Source organism: Prunus mume, linkage group LG7 (assembly GCF_029339155.1).
Source record: "Prunus mume cultivar Tortuosa linkage group LG7, ASM2933915v1, whole genome shotgun sequence".
NCBI classification, from domain to species: domain Eukaryota; kingdom Viridiplantae; phylum Streptophyta; class Magnoliopsida; order Rosales; family Rosaceae; genus Prunus; species Prunus mume.
This window is the reverse complement of record NC_142704.1, coordinates 1,636,023-1,656,976: the sequence shown is the minus strand read 5'-3', so window position 1 is coordinate 1,656,976 and position 20,954 is coordinate 1,636,023. Positions and strand designations below refer to the sequence as shown.

The window sequence follows — 20,954 nt, the reverse complement described above, 5'->3', positions numbered from 1 at the left end:
AGAGATATGAAGAAATGGTTGAGAGTGTGAAGGAGGATGGGAGCAAATATGCAACCACTAAGAAGAGAACTAGGTGCAAGTATTGCACTATGAGCTATGCAGCAGACTACTAGAAATGAGACCTCAAATTTGAGGAAGCATATTGAAAACCTATGTAAGAAATATTCAGGAGGGTTCCTAAAGATAAACGGCAAAAGCTCTTGTCTTTTGACCAAGAATATGAGGTTCTTACATCTACAATGCATGGTAGTAATGGATGAGATGCCTTTTAGTGGTTGAAGGAAAAAGGTTTAGGCGGTTTTGTAATTCTTTGAACCCCATTTCCAAGTGCCATCTCGTAGGACACTTGTGAGGCATTTCATGGTAATGTATGATGCCATGAAACAAAAATTGAAAGAAGAATTAGCACCACATAGAGTATGTCTCACAACGGACACTTGGATAAGTATCCAAAACATCAATTACATGTCATCATGACACACTTCATAGATGGTGATTGGAACTTGCACAAAAGAATCTTGAACTTTTGTGTCATTTCCAATCATAAGGGGAACTCAATTGGTAAACTCCTCGAGTCATGTTTGCTTGATTGGGATATAAAGAAGATATTAACCATCACGGCCGACAATGCTTCTTCAAAAACAAAGGCCATAGATTACTTAAAGTCGAAAATTGGTCATTGGGGAAATGGTAGTCTTCTATTAGAGGGAAAGTATATGCACATTAGGTGTTGTTCTTATATTGTGTATTTGATAGTTCGTGATGGGTTAAAAAAGTTGGAAAAAAGCATATTGTGTATAAGAAATGCGGTGAAGTATGTAAGATCTTCTCCCAAAAGGTTAGAGGACTTTAAGAGTTGTGTTAAGAAAGAGCAAATTGAATGCAAAGGGCTTGTGGTGTTGGATGTGCCAACAAGGTGGAATTCCACATATATGATGTTGGAAGCCGCCTTAAAGTTTGAAAAAGTCTTTTGGAGAATGGGAGAAGATGATGAAGACCCATATATTTCTTGGTTTGGTGAAGATGAACCGGATCTCGAAGATAGGGTGGTTATGTCTCATTACCCTAGAAAGAGGGAAGGGCCACCAACTAATAAGGATTTGAACAATGCTCGTACTTTTGTGAAAATTTTAAAGGTATTTTATGATGCTACATTGAAGATGAGTGTCACTTTGCATCCCGCTTCCCATACCACATTTCACGACTTGATTGCAATGGAAGAAGAAATTGAGGATTTGTTGATAGAAAAGGAGGAAATATTAAGTGAAACCCAAACCTCAAAGGTTTTGAAGGACATGGCACTTAGCATGAAGATGAAGTTTAAAAAGTATTGGGGTGACCTTGATAAATTGAACCAAATTTTAATGGTTGCTCTTGTTCTTGACCCTCGATACAAATTGGGGAACTTGGAGTTTATCTTGAAAAGCCGATTTGAAAATCCGGAAGATGCGGTTAAGAAGAAGAATGAGATCAAAGAGATTTTAAAGAAGCTTTAGGAAGAGTATGCCATGCCACCACCACCACCACCACTTACTCAAAGTAGTAGTTATTGTTATAGTGATACTACTACAATGAATACAAGTAGTAGCCTAAGCCGAAGGGGAAAGAAACGAAGGCAAATGACTGAAAATTGGAGAAAAGAGACTCGAGCAAATGATGTTGTGGTATTGGAGCATGAGATTGATAGGTACATCACCGACCCTATTGAAGATGTGGTTGACGATTTTGATGTTTTGAAGTGGTGGAAATTGAATGGGGTTAAGTATCCGGGGTTGACACTTATTGTAAAGGATGTGCTTGCCATCCCGGTATCAACAATGGTTGGGTAGTTAATTCATTTCGTGCTTCTTTGACTCCTAAGATTGTGGAGGCCTTAATTTGCTCTCAAAATTGGTTAAGGTCAGATGACATATCCTCTTTACAATATGAGACAACAATTCAAGAGATGGAGTTCTATGAATTGATTGAATTAGGTATGTCTTTGTAATTTTATGTGATTTATTAATGTATTATATAATATGTATGTTTGACTAATGTTTTAATGAGTTTATATTTTTTTATGTAGATATTATGAACCAGTCTGCACTCTCGGATCAGGTTCCATTTTTTCCCAAAAATCGGTTCAAATCAAACCGTGCCGACCCCTAGTGGTGACTAAAGAGCATTTGAATGATTGAAGCATAGAATATAAATTTCTTAGATTTCTAGTCAGTTTTCATGCAAATTGGAAATTGAACTTGGGATTAACCAAAAAAAATATCTTCCACAAAATGAACAACGAATTCTTGCATGACTCAAATTAGGTGCTTAAACACTTCATGAATATATGATTATCAATGCATTAGTGTAGAAAAATATTACATTAATTAAGAATTTCAAGAAATATAATAGTTGAGCTAGTTCATACCTGTAGAAGCTAACTATATTGAAAAGATAACCAAGAATTATTAGGACATAACTTCCATGATAGACTTAAGCAATAATATACGTAGCAGAGAGAGTAAACCATTGCATTGGGAAATTTTTGACAGAAGTTGTTGTTCACATAGCTAATATCATATAGAAGTCTTTTGAAAAGAAACGTGATCAGAGTAAAGCATATCTCGACTTTGAGACCAACCAAGTTACTTGCACTAGGCATGTGGAAAAATTGTTTTACTTGTTACTGTAGCAATTAGTAGCATTCAATTTAATATAATTTTATTGAGACAAAAGCCAAGTTAATTGACCAGAAGCATACTCTTTGAGCATCTTTTAATAAATGTAAAAGTTCCGAATCATGTTAAATTGCACCTGATATAGACATCTAATTGGCATGCACATAAGTGAAATAATATGACATGTATGTTAATGACCATTAGAAATATGTAAACTTGTTGGCAGTTTAGTATTATGTGAAAGTCAAAGTGGATGGGTTTCGATGATTTCTTATCTTGCTTTGAGAGAAGTTGAGTGAATGGCTAGCATCAGTTATAGTAGTGGCTGCTTCGTTCAATCATTTAGGGCCCATTCAGTTCTAAAGGGAATATTGTGGGAATGGTGTTGTGTAGAGATTTTTAAAAACTCTACAACCAAACTTTAAAAGTATAAATCACCTAGCATGCCATATTTAATATGAAATCAAAGTAAGAGCGGAAGCATTAAATAAACTAGGGATTCATGCAAGTCTCATTTGGTCCAAATCTTTATAAGTCTATGAAAGTGTTCACCAAAGACTCTCTAAATCCTATTTGAGAGAAAGATAATATGTTCATACCCTTGGAGCGAATCTTGAAACCAAGAATGATATTCAAGTAGAGGGAGTGGTCCCTTTGTTGTTGGCTTTCCCTTTGATGTTGATTCTCCACCTTGTAGCTCTCCAAATAGGTACAAATGCACCTCCCAAAGCTCTTCACCAATGATTGAATGGGATGAGAGAATGAGTAGAGAGCAAGTGAAGAGTGGTGGCTAGCACCCTAACTTGATGTGATAGACTCAAGGGGTTAGGAAGAGAGAGCTTGATGTTTTCTCTCTTCCAATTTTTTCAACTTGAAAACCATAGGATGATAGGATTCCATAGCTACACACTTATAAGGTAAAATGTCACAAGAGTGACAAAAATGCCCCCAAACCTTAGTGTAGCCGCACCCCCCCTTTGTGTGTCATCGTTTGCTATTTTGGTCCAACACATTAATCCTATGATGTGTCACATATGTGCCTAAGTCCATATGGTCAAATCCCTTTTGAATTTTCAAGTCATATAAGACCTTTAATTAAAATTTCATAACTTTAATTGAATAATTAATTAATCTAATCAATTTAATTACTTTAGTGACTTGACTAATTCAATCACTCGCTTGTTTAACGAAGTGTTGGTCCCAATCATCCTTAGTTGACCATGTCAAGTGTCGGGTCAACCATTTGACCTTTGACTTTCACATTGACTTTGACCAAGTCACAAAATTATTCATTATCTTCATAATTTCCCAATCGATTCCTTTTCGGTGTGCAATCTTATAGGTTCTAATTAGCGAGGCAGTGGGTATGAATGATTCACTCTGAATTAAATGTGAATTGTATCCCTCCATATAGTTTGTGATTACAATGCAATTCGATCCTTATCTAATTCAATACTCTATGTCATATTCTCGGGATATGGTAAACTTGTGTCAAAATTCCTAATATGACATCTCTAGATTATATGATTCAATTTGACGAAATTGCAAACGTTCTTGTTTCAATTTCCATCCAATATTTTGGCCAAAGATTCACGAATTATATCTTTGGAGTATTCTCTCTTCTTACTAAGAGCATAGATTCATTGTTGTACATTCACTTGTCTCTGCTTACATCTTGAGAATCATGAGGAACACCTTTAAGTCACTTCATTTTGATAAGACCATATAGTGCTATCAAATAGAAACAACATATACACAAGACAAGTGTGATGTTAATTTGCATTATCACAACTTAGAATTCTTTGTTTGACACTTGTGAGTAAGACTTCCATACAAGAATTCTAGAGTTGATCGCGTTCAATGGACTCCATCTTCTATAAAGCACCTACACATCTGTCTTAGTGTCTCTCCACAAATGACTTGAGACTAGTCATCCTCCTAATTGAGCAGACATAATGTATACTAGTTTTTGCAGGTCACCATTGTCCAATTGGTGATCCTATGACTAGGAACATTTCAGGATGCGATATTTATATGTATGGAAAGGTCTCGTGCATCTAACTTCTTTAGACCACTTTCCATTTATATCTTAATCCATGGACTTGTTACTTTGTGTACGTTATGTATCTAAAGCAACGTTCTTGCCCATTTGATTATTATATATTGTTTCCTTATAATTATCAATTTTATATTGGCTTTTAAGGCATATATCTAATAGGTTCAAGGAACGAATTTGATGGGAAATCATTTCCCATGTCATTTCTCAAGGGATGAGAAATAGAAGATTCCTTTCCCACGTTTGGTAATGTTGAGAAAATAACCGAGAGATATCACTTTATTTCATTTCCCATGTTTGTTTTGAGTAGAAATGGAAAACAAACTTTGTATAAATTTTCAATTATACTCATATTAAATCAAATAAATAAGAATGCATTTAATGATATATTGTAATTCTAAATTGTTAATGGGGACAAAATAGTCATGAAAAATGTTTATTTAATATTGACTCATTTTCCCAAACTTTTCCATGAGGAGGGAAAACAAAACTAAAGTTGGGAGGATGACTTCACTTTCCCTCTACATTCCCATGGAAAAATAATTGATTTCTCATTCCCAAGTCTCCTTTTTCATGAACCAAACGGGCCTCAGGATTGAAATGATTTTCCTTCCTTTTGGGTCTGCATCAATAAGAACTAGTTTTGCAGATACTCAATAAGATTATCAAGCGCTGCTGCATCAGAATTGGTGGGATATGTTCAATTGCAATATATATGTGCAGCGTTTAGAAGAAATAATACAGTAAATATCTTAGCAAGTGTAGACAATCAAAGAAAACACTACAATCTTTCACTTGAGGTTTCAGGCAAAGTCATTAACATTTGCTAGAACTACATAAGAATTGCACAATTTAATTAAAAAGCTAGAAAACAGGAAATAAAAAAGGCAAAAATAAATCCAAACTGAAATACATCTGCGTTGCCCAAAAAATGTATTGCTAAATGTTTGGGCTATCCCACTTGAGTTTCAGCCCGTTGCCCCCAGCTAAGTTACTGTCTACAAAGCAATAGATATAGGATGGTCCCACGATGAAAGAACGACTGACCTCGTACCCGTGCCTCCAAGCATATTTTTCTTAAGCATACAAGCCTTACCCCAAAGCAAATATAGAAGGCATATGAAATCAAATTCTTATGGGAATGAATCTGAGCATGGGGCAGGCGCTCGTCCCAGTAAAGCTAATGTATTTCCGCATAATACAGCATAGCGTTGTAGTGAGCATATATAATAATGTAAAGAAGATATAGTAAATACGTTGACAATGCATGGGAAATCATGAATGTAAGATAAGAAGATTTTCTTATCTGCTCGGTGGCTTAGACGATGTGTAATATTAGTGCCCGTTATTGGACAAATGACAATGAGGTTGCTCTGGCGGCGGTTTGCCTGGGGTCTCTTTGGATCTACACAGTCACATCGCATCTATCTAAGCAACGATATGTTCGCAGGCAGAATTGAACGACGCTGAAAATTGGATAGGAATATAGTAGACGTGCCCCCAATTCATCGTTTGTTACAAATCAGGAACATGACTTGGTAAACAGTCCTCCCCGCTGCAGGTTTGGATCGATATGGATATTGGTGTGCCCATTGGTGCCCCCTTTCATTTGGTTTGTTATGGGATAGGACTCTTCGACTAACGTCTGTTTGAAGGAGTTAACTCATGCTCCATTCTAGCACCGGCGAGCCTTCAATTATACAGTGTCCCTTGCTTCTTAATATGGCTTGTCGTCTTTATCCGTTCTCCCTTCTTCTAGGAATGTGGGCTCCTCAACCTTACCAATTAAAGATCCTTCATCTTTTACTCTTCCATCCTCCACACTTTTCTCAGGCTCAACTTCATCATGTTTCTTCTCTCTTGTGCTGTAAGTTTAGGTTGTTCTGGTTCTTTCTCCACTGCTAGACTAGGTGTATATGAAATGGATTGATAGATTGATTAGTTGTTGGTACTAAAAGGGTTTACATTTCCTTGAGGAAAAGATTGGTGTGCCTATTATATTATGAGTTTGTGTCTTGTAGTATTTGTGTCATATGTAGAGAAGACACAATTGTTTTGTGTCCAACTTGAACAGAAGAAGGAAATAATTGTGCTTCAGTAATGCACAAATAGACAACTTTCGTGTCCGACCTCAGCTCCTCTCTCTATCGATTCGTCTCTCCCGACCTTAGTCGCCGACAGCGTCGGCGTCGCTTTATCGATCTCACTCTCTCATCTGGTATCATCTCTTCTCTCGATCTCATTTTCTCTGTCTGTCAACCTCATCCTCTCTCTCTCTCTCTCTGTGGAGTCGACCTAACCCAGATCGCCTCTCAGTAACCTAACCCTCTCAGAGTCTCTCTCTCTCTCTCTCTCTCTCTCTCTCGACTCGTCTCTATCGCGCTGGCTTTCTCTCACTCTTAGTCACCTCTGTAAGTCTCTTAGAGTCCAGAGACTCGTTCTCCCTCTCCAAACCTATCCAAACGTCATCCAATTTCTTTGTTTTTTGGAGCGAATCCTTGCAAACTGTGGAGGACTCTGGTTCATTCTAAGGTAAATTTGTATGTATTTGGTTTGAATTCTCAGTTGTTTTCATGTTCCCCAATTTAGTAGATTATTAGGGTTTCAAAATATTTGTATTCTGTTGAAATTAAAGCAAATTTTTCTTAATTTTGCAGCAGTTGTGCATAGTCTCTGTGGATTTCGATTAATAGGCAAAATTGAAGGTATAAATATTTCTGTGTCTCAATCTCTGTGTGTTGCTTGTTTCATCTTGCCTCAAGCTTTAGTTTTGTTTGGTCCTACTAGGTTAGGATCTGATGAGATGATATGAATGATAACTTTTCTCTGCTTTAATGTCTGCGTGTTTGAAGATAGGATTTTTATCTTAAATGTTTCTTTTTCCTTATGATATGTAATTAATTACATTTTTGTCACCCATGTTCTTACGAGGGAAATATTTGACTTCTGTTTTAGATCTGCAATGCAGTTCTTGCTGCAAGAATCATGTAGGTACAGGGTAGATGCGCGGCATATAATTAGCAGCCTCGGTTACTAGTTTGTAACATTTTAATGAACATGGAGGAATTAGATGTTTCCAGATTTGTAGTGATAAGGCATTACCTTTCTTCTTTTCATCATTAGGTACTTAAAATTCATTACCATGGCCTTAGTTTTTTCAGCTTGTTATGTTAGTGAGTGGGTCTCCAACTGGCGGAAGGTTTAAGATTGACATCAACTGTCAAGAAACATTTAAGATTACAAATATCCATGTAGAATTCGAAAGCCAAGAGTTAAAGTTCTGAGAATTTGATAATAGAGAAGTATAAATTGTGTAGTTAGATTTGGTTTAGTTCCCGCTTTTAATATAATTTGATCACCCAAATGCTACTGTCATCTACTTCAAGAGGCCAAGAAATGGTACTGTCATTTACATTGAATCCAATGTAGACCACGAAGTATGTAGCCATTAGTTTTGTTGGAACTTGATAGTATTGCTGAAATATTGAAGGAGGATTATCCCTCTCTCTTGAACTGGTTATCTATTGTGGTAGATTCTCTCTCTCCTCTCTCTAATGCCGATGCTCTTATTTGGCAGATAATAATGTGATTAAGGAGGCTCACAAAGGCAGACATAGGCTCATAAAGGGTGTTTTATTTGGAGCTTCTAATTCATTGATGTTAGATATGTTCAGTTTTAAGTACCGAGGTTTTTTTTTTTTTCCCAATTATTGTATCTAATCACTATATTAAATGGAAATGAAATTTCAGTTTGTTATTTAATATATACATTAAATAATATAATTTATATATTTTGAAAAGGTCTGAAATACCATACTATATTAAGTGGAAATGAAATTTCAGTGTGTAATTTTTTTATTTATTTAAACAATTGGCATTGAGTACAGTTTTCAAATTGTGTTAATATTTTTTTTAGTTTATATTTTGAAACTGTATGCTTAGCTCGCATATATCGAATCACTTTATCTAGCAATTCAGTCACTTGTCAAAATAAAAGCACAAATGCTTGGCGTTCGTGCTCTAAATGTCTGCCACAAAGTAACACATCTGTGCTCTATAATCAATAAAAACTGCTATACAGTACACCCACTACTTTAAAGTGTTTATTCTCAAAATTAGGAGATTTATTCGGTGAAAGAATAGTATGATTCTCCAATTAGACTTAGGAGATGAGTAATGTTATACTTACCACATTTATATCCCATATTTTCATACCACTTTATGTGACAAATTAGAATTAGAAGATCTAATTAAAGACATGGAAGGGGGCCCGTTTCGATTGATCTGCAAATAGGGTAGTGTCAAGTGATAAGCTACGTGTCATAAAAATAGGAGAGCAACAGGGTGGGCATAGGAAGTTTAGTAACAGGAAATTGGACTCTATAGAAGCCCGATTGCCGTGACTTCCAAACAAGCTACCACGTAACAACGGCACACGGAAAACCCTACAAAGCTTTTGGGAAAGCTTCACACTTAACCTCTCCTATGGCGACTGAAACTCCAGAGCAAGCCCCAGCAGTCGACGGAGTCCTATCTCTTTCAATCTCTGAGCCTCCACAATCCAGTTCATCAAACCCAACTATCCAGTAAGCTTCTCTTGCTTTTCTTATCATTTTCTTAGGGGCCGTTTAGAAAAACACGCAAAATCAATTTCAGAAAACATATTCAGATTTGTGCCTTGAGTTTGGAAACGTGTATCTGACTTTTCGGATACGTTCCTCCGGGCAAAGTTTGCCGTTGAGGGGCTGTTGAGCCCCTGGGCTCTGCGTGTGAAGAGGGAGAGAGAGAGATCGGCGCGCGAGGAAGAAGATGTCGACTACAGGAATTTTAATATAATTTTTAATTTTTAACATAGTTCTGTTTATGGGTTTGGGTCTTAAGCAATAGTATTAAAATGAGTTTTGGGTAATGATATGTAAGAGTGAAAAAAACTATACAGGCCTAAAAAAATATAAAAAATCAGAAAAGAAAGCCCAAAATGCTATACTATATTTATAATTTTCAATTTTTTAATTAAAAATTTGTTTAAAGATATATATATTTATAATAATCGTATCCATCATAGTTTTTGAAGATTTACTGTATTCCTCGTATTCTCGTGTCGTGTCGTATCTCCGTATCGTGTCATAATCGTATAGCGGTATTCGTATTTGTGTCTGTGCTTCATATCCTATAGTTTCATCTATATGCGTCAATAAGCATGGATTTGAGAACTGCTCTGTTGATGGATGAACCAATTTGTATCAAATGGGAATCCTTGGACATCCTGAAGTCTCTACAGTGCTTTAAACTGATTTACTTATTTTGTTTTTTTAAAATTTCAAAGGAAAGTGGTCCCTCATTCAAATATCAGTGAACATGTAAAAAGATAATGAAAATATAACCCACAATCCTTAATTTAAATCGATCATTTATGTAAAATAATATTGTCAATTTATCAATAGGCTTAAAAAAAAATTATTTTATTTTATGAAGGAGTGAATACACTAATGCTGAATTTAGTTAATAATTGTTTTCCAATATTATTTGCCAATTTATATTAATCATTCTTTTTCTTTTTCTTTTCTTTTTTTCCTGTATCCATATCAGATACGTTTTTATTGTTTTGTTTTCAAAAGCTGTTTTTCGATGAAGTTATCATACATATTCTCAAATGAGTTTTTATCAAAAATAGTCAAAATTTAACCTTCAAATTCATAAATGTCAGTTTTTTAAAATACTTTCAAATATAGCCAAAAACTCACTTAAATTGACCCAAATGCCCTCTAAATTAAAACCTAACCAAAAAGCATGCTCTTCCAAGCCATAAGCTACTGAGCACAAGCCTCACTCTCCACCCAGCCTACCCTCAAACACAAGGACACTGCCCCTCGCCAATCACCCTTAATGGAAAGCAAAGTTAATATAGGCAAGTTTGTGTTGTGGGAAGATAGTCTATGAACAGCGAGGGCCTTGCAATTTTTCTAGATCTCTTGTGCTGAGGGAAGGCAGCAGCACATATGATGGTGTGCAAGAAAGTTTAACCCCCATATCATATGCAGACTAGCAATATTTATTATACAAATTTTGCGAGAAAGTTCAACTTTTTTTCTCAATTAAAAATTATTATGTCAAGAAATTGACTTTAACTTTTTTTATTGTAAAAAACTCTCAAACCCACGAATCAAGCCATAGTCGCATAGATGATTTTTATTGCTTGGATTTATGGAAACATCGGCTGTTACTTTTCTTCTTCTTTTTGGTAATTACATTGTCATCTTTATAATAGGATTCATAGGCATGATTAAGTTGATGAAGCCAATCTTGTTTTTGTGCTCCTGTAATTTTGGGTTTTAGCTTTTAGGTGTAATTGAGTTATAATTTAGAGGGCATTTGGGTCAATTTAAGTGAGTTTTTGATTATATTTGAAAGTATTTTTAAAAACTGATATTTATGAATTTGGAGGTTAAATTTTGGCTATTTTTGATAAAAACTCTTCTCAAATTTTGAAAATGCAAATTCATTTTCTGAAAACATTACTAGATTGGCCCAGATGTTTCTAAATTTTTCCTTTGATATGAACTTAATTCAACCTTCTTGGTGTGATTTTGGTGAAGAATGAGTTTGGAGGAGAAGTACCAGATGTTGAGGAGCTTGGCAGAGGAATGTATTCAGGAGGACGAGCTTCGGAATTTGCTGGCTCATAAGCCTGAACCCATCGCCTATGATGGGTTTGAACCCTCCGGCCGAATGCATATTGCTCAGGTGTTTTTTCAAATTTTCTTTAGCAGTCATAAAATTCATAAGACATAATTGATGTTGATTATATCTGTAAATTTCAATAGTTGATTTTGAACAAGACTTGATACATTTTGTGGAGAGAAGGTACTCAAATTGAGATTATGCAGTGTGTTCTTCTAGTGTATTGGTTATTTGGATTGCAATGGACTTTCTTGCGTTTTGAAAGAGTAATTGTAGTAAGACATTTAAGGGGCCGCATGTTTTCATTATATCATTGTTAATTTTGTGAGGTTCAAATGTGTTGTTGTCTAGGGAGTTATGAAGACGATAAATGTGAACAAGATGACCTCTGCTGGCTGCAGAGTGAAAATATGGATTGCAGATTGGTTTGCAATGCTAAACAATAAGATGGGGGGTGATTTGAAAAAGATAGAGACTGTTGGGCGCTACATGATAGAGATATGGAGGGCTTCTGGGATGAATTTGGACAATGGTAAAGTTGAGTTTTTGTGGTCTTCAAAGGAGATAAATGCGAGACCAGAGGAGTACTGGCTTCGTGTGATGGACATAGCTCAAAAGTATACAGTTCAAAGGATAACTAGGTAGCTAGCCTATTACGATGCTTATTGTGCCTATAATATATATATATATATATATATATATATGTGTGTGTGTGTGTGTGTTGAATATGGAATAAAGTATTTTTTTTTCCTTCTATATATCCAGGTGTTGTCCGGCTATGGGTCGAAATGTGGAAGAAGATTTAACTGCAGCCCAAATTCTCTACCCATGTATGCAATGTGCAGATATATTCTTCCTTCAGGTGCTCGCTGTTTTACTTTTGGATATTTTATTAATGCTTATAAGATAGAAAACTGCTAGATTTTTGCTATATGGAGAAGAATGAAGAACATCATATACCTTTCAGGTGTTTGTGCTGCAGAGTTCAATACTCAAATTAAATAGTGGATGTTTAAAACTTTAATGAGCATACTTGTAGAGTTCAATAAATTTTCTTGCTATAAATCTGCTGTTTGTGCTCTTGTGTGATCATGGATTTTGACATTTTGCTAGCTGATCTGCCCTTTGTTCAATCTTTTTTTTCCCAGTCTTAGCTCTTATCTTTCGAACATTGTTAATCAAATTGATAATTTGATACATGTTTTATTTTCCACCAACAGAAGAGAGAAAAAATGTTCGATTTCGACAAATATGTCATTGGTGACGTGTGAAATGTTTTTTTTAATAGGCTGACATCTGCCAGATGGGAATGGATCAGCGTAAAGTGAATGTTCTTGCAAGAGAGTATTGTGATGAAATCAAAAAGAAGGACAAGCCTATTATCTTGTCACACCGTAACATTCTAATTCCTATTAGTATTTTTGCTGTTGCAATGCTCTATTGTTTTATGCTTTAAAATGAGAGTACTTACATAGCATTTGTTTGTTTTTCTTAATGATGATTTGCAGACATGTTACCTGGTTTGCAGCAAGGGCAGGAGAAGATGTCTAAAAGTGATGTATCGTCCTCCGTATTCATGGAAGATGAAGAGGTGGGCTGTTTTAAGCCAGGGGCTTTAGCTTTTATTTTCAATGTATGCTGCCAAATATTTATTCAATATTTTGATATATATCACTGAATCTCAGGCTGAAGTGAATTTGAAGATAAAGAAAGCTTACTGCCCTCCAAATGTTGTTGAAGGGAATCCATGTATGGAATACGTGAAATATCTCATTCTACCTTGGTTCAATGAGTTCATTGTAGAGCGCTCTGAAAAGAATGGGGGAAATAAGTAAGTGATAGACTTTAGATTTATACTGGTAAATATAATTTATTTAAAAATCTTATGCTTGGTTAACCTAATTGAACCTCGTATTGGTTGTAATTGTTCCTTTTGCTTCCCCCCAATACAGGACCTTCAAAAGCTTTGAAGAATTGGCTGCTGATTATGAAAGTGGTGAGCTGCATCCAGCTGACCTCAAATCAGCTTTATCAAAAGCATTGAACAAAATACTGGAGGTAGGCTTAATTCTTTATATGCCATGTTCTTTTCATTTTGAACAAAATACTGGTGGTAGGCTTAACTTTGTTTTTCCCGAACGCAGCCTGTACGCGCACACTTCAAGAATGATGAAACTGCCAAACAGCTATTGCAAAGTGTCAAGGTATTTTCTGGTTTTGCCTTTAGATAAAAATTTGTTTTCTTCATTACATATATCTCAGAAGTATTAGTTCAAAGTTTCCTTAAGGTATCAATTTATTAGATGGAGGAAAACTCAACCAAGCTGTTCTTTGGTTTTGTAGAAGTATAGAGTCACCAGGTGATGAATGCAATGGAGCCTCGGATTCTCTCATATTTGCCCTTCTGCTCTATACTAATTGGTGGATGAGAAGACTATTTTTGGATTTTGTGATGGTCTGTCTAATGATATTGTAAGAACACTTTTTTTTTTTTTTTGGCAGAAACAGTTGATATCCTTGGTTGTTTTTCGATTCGATCTCTCTCATATGAACAAACCCCCTGAGGGATTTCTATATACGTGAAATTGTTGTGCTTCCATCATGTTCTTATATGTGCTGTTTCATATAATTTGAATTATGTAGCTAATCTTGGTAATTTACTGAATCTACTTAAAGTTAATCTGCATAATCTATTTTCAAACACACCTTTTTTGGCCTTTGCCTTTAATTGGAACCCACTGGAAATCCCTTGGCAAGAAAATTCTCACAGGCAGGAAATTTTTTGTATGCCTTGGGTAAATCTCACCTGGGTATTGGAAGTGAAAATTATGGATACATTAGCTGACTTGGGTTCTGATTTTTGGGCTAAATCTACTCTTTCGCAGCTTGTAGCCCAGCCCACCCCTTAGTTGATAGTTCTCTAAACCGGATTTCGAGCCTATGCATTTAGGCCCGTGCATTTACTCGTATTTTGTTAAATCTAAGTCACTCAAACAATCTTACGACTTAATACAAGAGACATAATCAACCATTTAAGTCATATATTATTTTATTTTTAATTTTCCAAAACTCATTAAACCCTATCCTTAACGGCGTTGAAGATGCTTAGTTATAACGCAAGCGTGTTTCTTCTTTTTCTTCCGCGCACACACAGTACTAGCACTTCAAGCACAAACACTTGAATCTGCTATACCACATACCACTCCAGGGCCAGGCACATACACACTATCACCCAAAGCACAAACATTATCACTGTTAAACCAAATATGTTAGGCATATTCTAATCAGTACGCGTCAAATCATATCATTAATTATGGACTCTTTACATCGAACCAAATAAATTAAGAAATCTAAATGAACAATGCTATACAAATTTTTAGAAAATTGAATAGAAGTGAGATTTTCTCAATCCCTCTGTTATTTTATTTTATTTTTCATTTTCCAACCCAACCCAACCCCACTTCCCAAAAAGTCCAAACCAAAATAGCCACTCATTCACCACACATCAATAATGAAAGTGGAAAACTCCTTGTGAAAAACAAAATCACAATAAAGTGGTTGTGTCGAAAACACATAATTCATATGAACAAACGGATCATACAAGTCGTGTTTTCATATGTTCAAATAATAGCTGATCGGTTTGCAATGTTACAAGAATATAAAATATATAATGATGGTTGGAATATTAGAGTGAATTAACTTTTAATGCAGGTTCTCTATGGTAAAAACAACACTTGAAGAATATAAATATGTTTATCTAAGATATTGGAGTGAACTAAATATGTTTGGTAATTGTAAGAATACAAGTTGTTTGCAACCAACTAAGCTTTTTGGAGACCAGTTTTGGTACGAACTCTTTAAAGCAAGGGGTTAGTTTTCAATGTATGCTACCAAATAAGAATTCAAATTTTTGACATATATCACTGAATTTCCAGCTGAAGTGAATTTGGAATCCATGTATGTGCCCTTATCTCTCAACAAGTGATATGTACTTTTAAACTGTTCTTAGCGTTATTTTTGTAGACTTTTGTCCATATATGGCTAGTCACCAATTTATAGAGCACAATAGACCCCAAACCTAGCTATGCGGCTGCGGCAATGCTATGGTGGAAAATGGCATTTTCGTTTTGAGTTAGGTTAGTCCTTATTCCAATCCCATCAAATTGATGAACAGTCTAAATTCTATCATCCTATATTTGTGACCCAAAACGTAACCCAATATGTAATTAAAGTCAATTTATGAGTTAGTTACGTAAACGTTCAAGAATATAGCATTAATAAACATGTAAGCTCACCTCCTTTGACGGCCAGTGAAAATTATATAGAGCTTGTTATTTCTAAGGGAAAAAAATAAAGAATTGTGCAAGAGGTTTGTAATACACGTGATTAATATTCACTTTGCATATGAGGTCATGTGTTTATTCTTTTTATTCTAATATCGCTTGTATAAGAAAAATATTGTATAATTGAATATGGCCGGTATGGCCGGTGGTCTAAGTGTCACCTATTGTGTCCATATATAAAAGTTCCTTCGCTTCGAATTCGGAAGATATTATTTAAAATTACGTAGCAATAGTAAACGAAAAGAATTATATATGGAAACCAAAAGCATGTGCTCAGACTCTTGTAAATCAAATGAGAAGCCCAAAAGAGAGTGGTTGTCCGCCATTAAATTATTGATCAGACTAATATAGAATAATTCAAGCGATTAGGTTATTGAGCCCATAGCTATATGTCTAACCAAATAATCATAAACGAGGCAAAAGCAGTGCATGCATATCTCTATGTACTTAGCATGAGTCATGAGTCATGACTTCAACATCCCGACATCTCCCAATAGTTTAATGAGTTCATGATCAAGTACTTCAAATTGGCCATCGTGCTTCCTTATACTTCATCTTCTCAAACGATTACAACTCCATAAATAAATTTCAGAAGTAAACTTGAAAAGCTTTTCTGTTAGTTCTTGCATGACTTAAACGTTTTTAATTAAATTAGTCGCATCTAACAAGCTGGTTGACCCATTGATCTTGGACTAGTACTCTCTCTCTCTCTCTCTCTCTCTCTCTCTCCTAATTAGTGACTAATCATATGGAAGAAGTGCTCCTACATATCAAATCAAGGACAAAATTAACTCATAAATAACTTTAATAATGATTAGAATAATAAAGTGCATAAATTAACTAGCAATTTTCTTAGCTCAAAGTTGTAACATAAATAAGATCTTTTAGACATCTCTAGCTACCACCGAAGTTCCAATTTGAATTTCTTTCCTCTAATATATGGCTAAGGTGTGTCCTCAAGCTCCCCAAGTTCTCTCTATCCCTCCCTACATGAGTGGCTCTTCAAAGAGAGAAACTTATACCATTTGGATGAAATCACTTGTGTGCCATACCAATGGTTGCACGATCTATAATTCCAATGGTGACGTCGTTTATCGAGTGGACAACTACGACAAAAAGTGTAGCAACGAAGTTCATCTCATGGATCTCCAAGGCAAAGTTCTTTATACCATACGTAAAAAGGTAAATATATGAACAAATACGGTTGCATTTTCTAATCGCGAATCCAAGTACCTTATGTTGTAAATTGCTTTTGAATTTGTAGAAGTTACAAGCTTTTGAACGATGGGATGGCTATAGATTGAGTGCCCCTTCTAAAGTGGAGAAGGAGAAGCCTTGGTTTCAAGTGACAAGATATAGTAGAATGTTTATGGGAAGCATAGCTTGTCAAATTACAGTAGATTGTGACAAGTACTGGATAGTGAGATTGGCAGGCAAGAGTACTGTAAGATTTAGAATTGTTGACGTTAATGGAGATATTGTTGCAGAGGTGAGCCTAGCTAGTCTCTTTAATTGCTATATAAGGATCTACCAATACATATTTTATCACTATAATTAATTTGCTAATAATTTTTAAAAAATTCCTTTTATGGGTTTGTGCAGGCAAAGCAGAAGGTATCATCTTCTGGGGTAGTTCTGGGGAGTGATGTATTAACTCTAGAGGTGGTGCCTCATATGGAGCATGCCCTTATAATGGCTATAATAGCTGTGTATGGATTGCTTTGTCGCAAAATGTAAATGGTCCATCTTGTTTGCATAATAGCATGGTTATCTCCAAGCATGCAAGCAAATTAAGAGGAGGCTTCTGAGTTAATGCTATGTTGTTTTTCCCTTTAAATTCTATGGTAATGACATAGATTGTGTGGTTCTTTGTATATTCATAATTTAGTTAATCACTACTTTGATTTGCATCCAAAAAAGATCTCCTGCTCAATCGATTAGTACTTTACTCTCAACCCATGCACTGCTGCTGAAAAATGCTGCCAAATTGTGATCTTGAATCACACATTTAGACAAGAACTAAATTAATTAATGATTCAGATTCACTATTTGACAATATGAGCGCATCATATTCCAAGATAGTTTGGCAAGAAAACATTAAGCATATATAAACGCCAACAGTGCCAAATATATAGCAGGCTCATTGTCTAATATGTAAGTTGGATATCTTGTTGACTCATTTTTTGGCAACATCAACTTTTCGGGTTAGTGATTGTCTAATATATTTCAAAGTTTTCGGGATTAATGGATGTCTAACATTGTATATATCTGATCATTTATTTTCAAAATTGTTGAGAGACCTAGCATGAGTTTATAAGGAGTTGAGTTACTCCCCATACTGCCAATTCATTTTAAAGTAAAACCTCAACTTCCTTAAGAAATACGCTATATATATTAGTCTGAATTATTGATTAGGTAAGCTGTTATTTAAGTGTTAATTAGCTACTTTTTTAACGTAATGCCACCACCGACTTCTTTGTTTACCTTTTGGGAGCACCGAGCAACCGTATATAAAAACTCATTCTAGAAAGATTATTCTATAGCTAGCTCTATATACATCAAGATCGTCGAGCATGCAAGAGCCATGGAATTAGAGAGAGGGCCAATGAGAGCCCGGCGTTTAATAATTTTCAACAGAGAATTCCAATTGATTCTTCAGATACATTGAGCTATTATAATCATAATAATGCATGCCCCAAGTGGACAATACAAAATGAACGTGGTCATGAAGATTCAGCTTCACTTGACATATAATTTATTTGTAAGCATCATTTCATCATCTGGAAAGATTGAATAAAGACAAGCTATACATATATAGTTTAGAATTTCAAGTCCAAGAAAAGATGCAATTTTCTACTTGGCGTGCTTCTTAGAAGTACCAAAAAGGCGCATGTAGGTGTTTCATTTATCACATTATTTTGTACGGATACCTTACCTATAATTGTGGCCAATCATTTTGCGATATTCCTTATACTTTTTTTCTTTCTATTTTTTAATATCTTTTTAGTTTTAATTGTACTATTAGGAATCAAATCTCCACACCTTCCTTATTTTTGTCACATATATGTTCTTGTTGATGTATGTATGTCAAATTATTTGTATTTGTATGTAGAGAGAGGGTATATGCAGTTATTATGAATATTCCATTTACATGATATTGCATATACATAGCAGTAAAGTTTAATACTTTCCATCCTTTCGTAATGCAAATTGGTATATATGTGCTTAACAATTGATACAAGCGTTACTAAGAAAATTTGAATACAGAATCTCGAGTTCATATGTTATTGCTCTTAAACTTTAGCTCAACAATGCATTGTAAAATTTGCCATCTATTTAACGCGATATTCTAGCTACTTTAGAGACCTAATAAAGATCTTTCTAGCTACATATGCTTCTCATCATTTGTCCATTCCTTTTTTATTTTTCTTTAAGATTTTTTGCGCTATAACACAAACATGTTCCCTCCATGTTTTTCTGAGGTCATCTCTTCTTTTTTTTATCTATTCCAGCTAAGCACACCAATTTGTTATTATTATTTTTTTTTGCACTGTTATATATAGGAATATGTTAATTAATTATGTCGCCTCCACGTTGGCAAACCCCACACAATGTGATAATTTATGGGGCCTCAAATTAATAGAAAATTAAGATAAAATCACAACAAGCAAACAACACCCATAAATTATATAAATTAATTTGCAAAACATAAAAATATGTATAGAAAACGGCGAGTCCTTGTTAGCTAGCCATGTGCCATCAAGATCACCATCCGAATAATGTTAAAATCCCCTTTGCAAATTAATCTATTGCATATTTCATATAATACTCGTGAGAGCCTAGAAGAAGTCAAAAAATGTCCAAGATAATTTCATTAATTAATATATATAAGAAGCTCTTCAAACTAATGTTTGTCAAACCAAAATTATAATATTTTGATTATAAAAAAAAATTAAAATTTATATACAATTTCTAGGCACATATCCCATATGCTTCTCATTACATAATGGTCTGCACAAATTAAACGTGGAGTTCTTGGATTAAGAAACTAATATTTAATTAGACTGCATTAATTATATTCTCATTTTGAGGGAGTATAAATTACAAACTTGATTGAAGTACTCTCACCATCACACACCAAGTATCTTCTTTCACAGACCAAACACTAAAGTTCTTTCATCTCTAATTTGCTCCCAAATGGCCAAGATTCATCCTCTTTCAATATCCAAGACTGATGATGCTTCTACTACGAGCACTTCATCATGTTCTAATAACAAGTACGTGACCTCAAAGAGAGAAACATTCACAATATGGATGAAATCGCTTGTGATGCAAGGAAAAGGATGCACTGCGTTTGACGAAAATGGAGAGATCGTTTATCGAATCGATAACTACGACAACAAGCACAGCAACGAAGTTTATCTCATGGATCTCCGTGGGAAACTTCTCTTCACCGTGTGTGAGAAGAAAATGTGCTTTTTTCCAAGTTGGGAGGGGTATAAAAATAATGGTGCCAATAAGGCATTGTTTCAAGTGAGAAAAAGTTGCAGCTCAATTCTTGGAAAGAAAGGGTTTGCTTATAAAGTAACGATGAGATCTGATGGCAGCTGTTACCGGCTAGAGGGTTTGAGTGGTAAATCATCAGAATTCAGAATAACAGATAGCAATGGAGGAGTTGTAGCAGAGACAAAGAGAAAGCAGTCAAGTTCAGGAGTTGTATTGGGAGATGATGTGTTCACTTTGGTGGTGGAGCCTCATGTTGATCACTCCTTTATCATGGCCCTTGTCACTGTTTATGGCTTAATTAGACATCAAATATGACTTAATTAGAGCTGTCTCAGATACATATATGCATGTATATACTATATTCTTCTAGAGTGCAGATCTAGAATGAAATCAACTGAGTCTTTTTTTGGCCAATTTTGTACTTCTAGTGCTCCATAAGTAATACATGACAACTTTATCAAGGAATAGGAATTGATTCTCATTTCTCATTTCCTCTTCTCGTTGGCCGTACAAAAAGGAAGTATTTCATGTTTTGATATTATCAGACTATATACTCATCTTGGCTTGCGTTAACTATCTCTAAAAGACAATGATCATCATATGGAAATCAGAATTTGATAGGAGTTTTTATTTGACTTGAGGTAATGAAGATCCATTAATCATGTTGTGTATTAGACCGGCATGGCCACTGCTAAGTTCAAGATTATTATC

The 20,954-nt window shown here is 35.0% G+C and overlaps 3 protein-coding genes, 1 long non-coding RNA gene and 1 pseudogene across 4 annotated transcripts; all 5 read left to right on the top strand.

The window, feature by feature from the left end:
- The first annotated feature begins 473 nt into the window (after positions 1 to 473).
- LOC107881561 (zinc finger BED domain-containing protein RICESLEEPER 2-like) lies at positions 474 to 1,496 on the top strand. The gene has a single exon (XM_089041242.1). It carries the CDS (start codon positions 474 to 476, stop codon positions 1,494 to 1,496), a length of 1,023 nt encoding a protein of 340 aa, XP_088897368.1.
- A 4,879-nt stretch (positions 1,497 to 6,375) lies between these two features.
- LOC148915189 (uncharacterized) lies at positions 6,376 to 8,477 on the top strand. The gene is made up of 3 exons (XR_016128601.1): positions 6,376 to 7,245; positions 7,371 to 7,418; positions 8,291 to 8,477. It is a non-coding gene; the product is annotated as an uncharacterized LOC148915189 (long non-coding RNA).
- Positions 8,478 to 9,069: 592 nt separating this feature from the next.
- On the top strand, positions 9,070 to 13,993 carry LOC103337504 (tyrosine--tRNA ligase 1, cytoplasmic-like). The gene is made up of 10 exons (XM_008240670.3): positions 9,070 to 9,299; positions 11,310 to 11,457; positions 11,746 to 12,035; positions 12,160 to 12,256; positions 12,683 to 12,788; positions 12,903 to 12,985; positions 13,080 to 13,225; positions 13,347 to 13,452; positions 13,539 to 13,598; positions 13,738 to 13,993. Exons 1-10 carry the CDS (start codon positions 9,199 to 9,201, stop codon positions 13,756 to 13,758), a joined length of 1,158 nt encoding a protein of 385 aa, XP_008238892.3. The 5' UTR covers positions 9,070 to 9,198; the 3' UTR covers positions 13,759 to 13,993.
- A 2,628-nt stretch (positions 13,994 to 16,621) lies between these two features.
- Positions 16,622 to 17,539, top strand: LOC103337482 (protein LURP-one-related 4). The gene is made up of 3 exons (XM_008240648.2): positions 16,622 to 16,919; positions 17,002 to 17,226; positions 17,340 to 17,539. Exons 1-3 carry the CDS (start codon positions 16,677 to 16,679, stop codon positions 17,472 to 17,474), a joined length of 603 nt encoding a protein of 200 aa, XP_008238870.2. The 5' UTR covers positions 16,622 to 16,676; the 3' UTR covers positions 17,475 to 17,539.
- A 2,368-nt stretch (positions 17,540 to 19,907) lies between these two features.
- Positions 19,908 to 20,646, top strand: LOC103337483 (protein LURP-one-related 3 pseudogene; annotated as a pseudogene).
- The last annotated feature ends 308 nt before the right edge of the window (positions 20,647 to 20,954 follow it).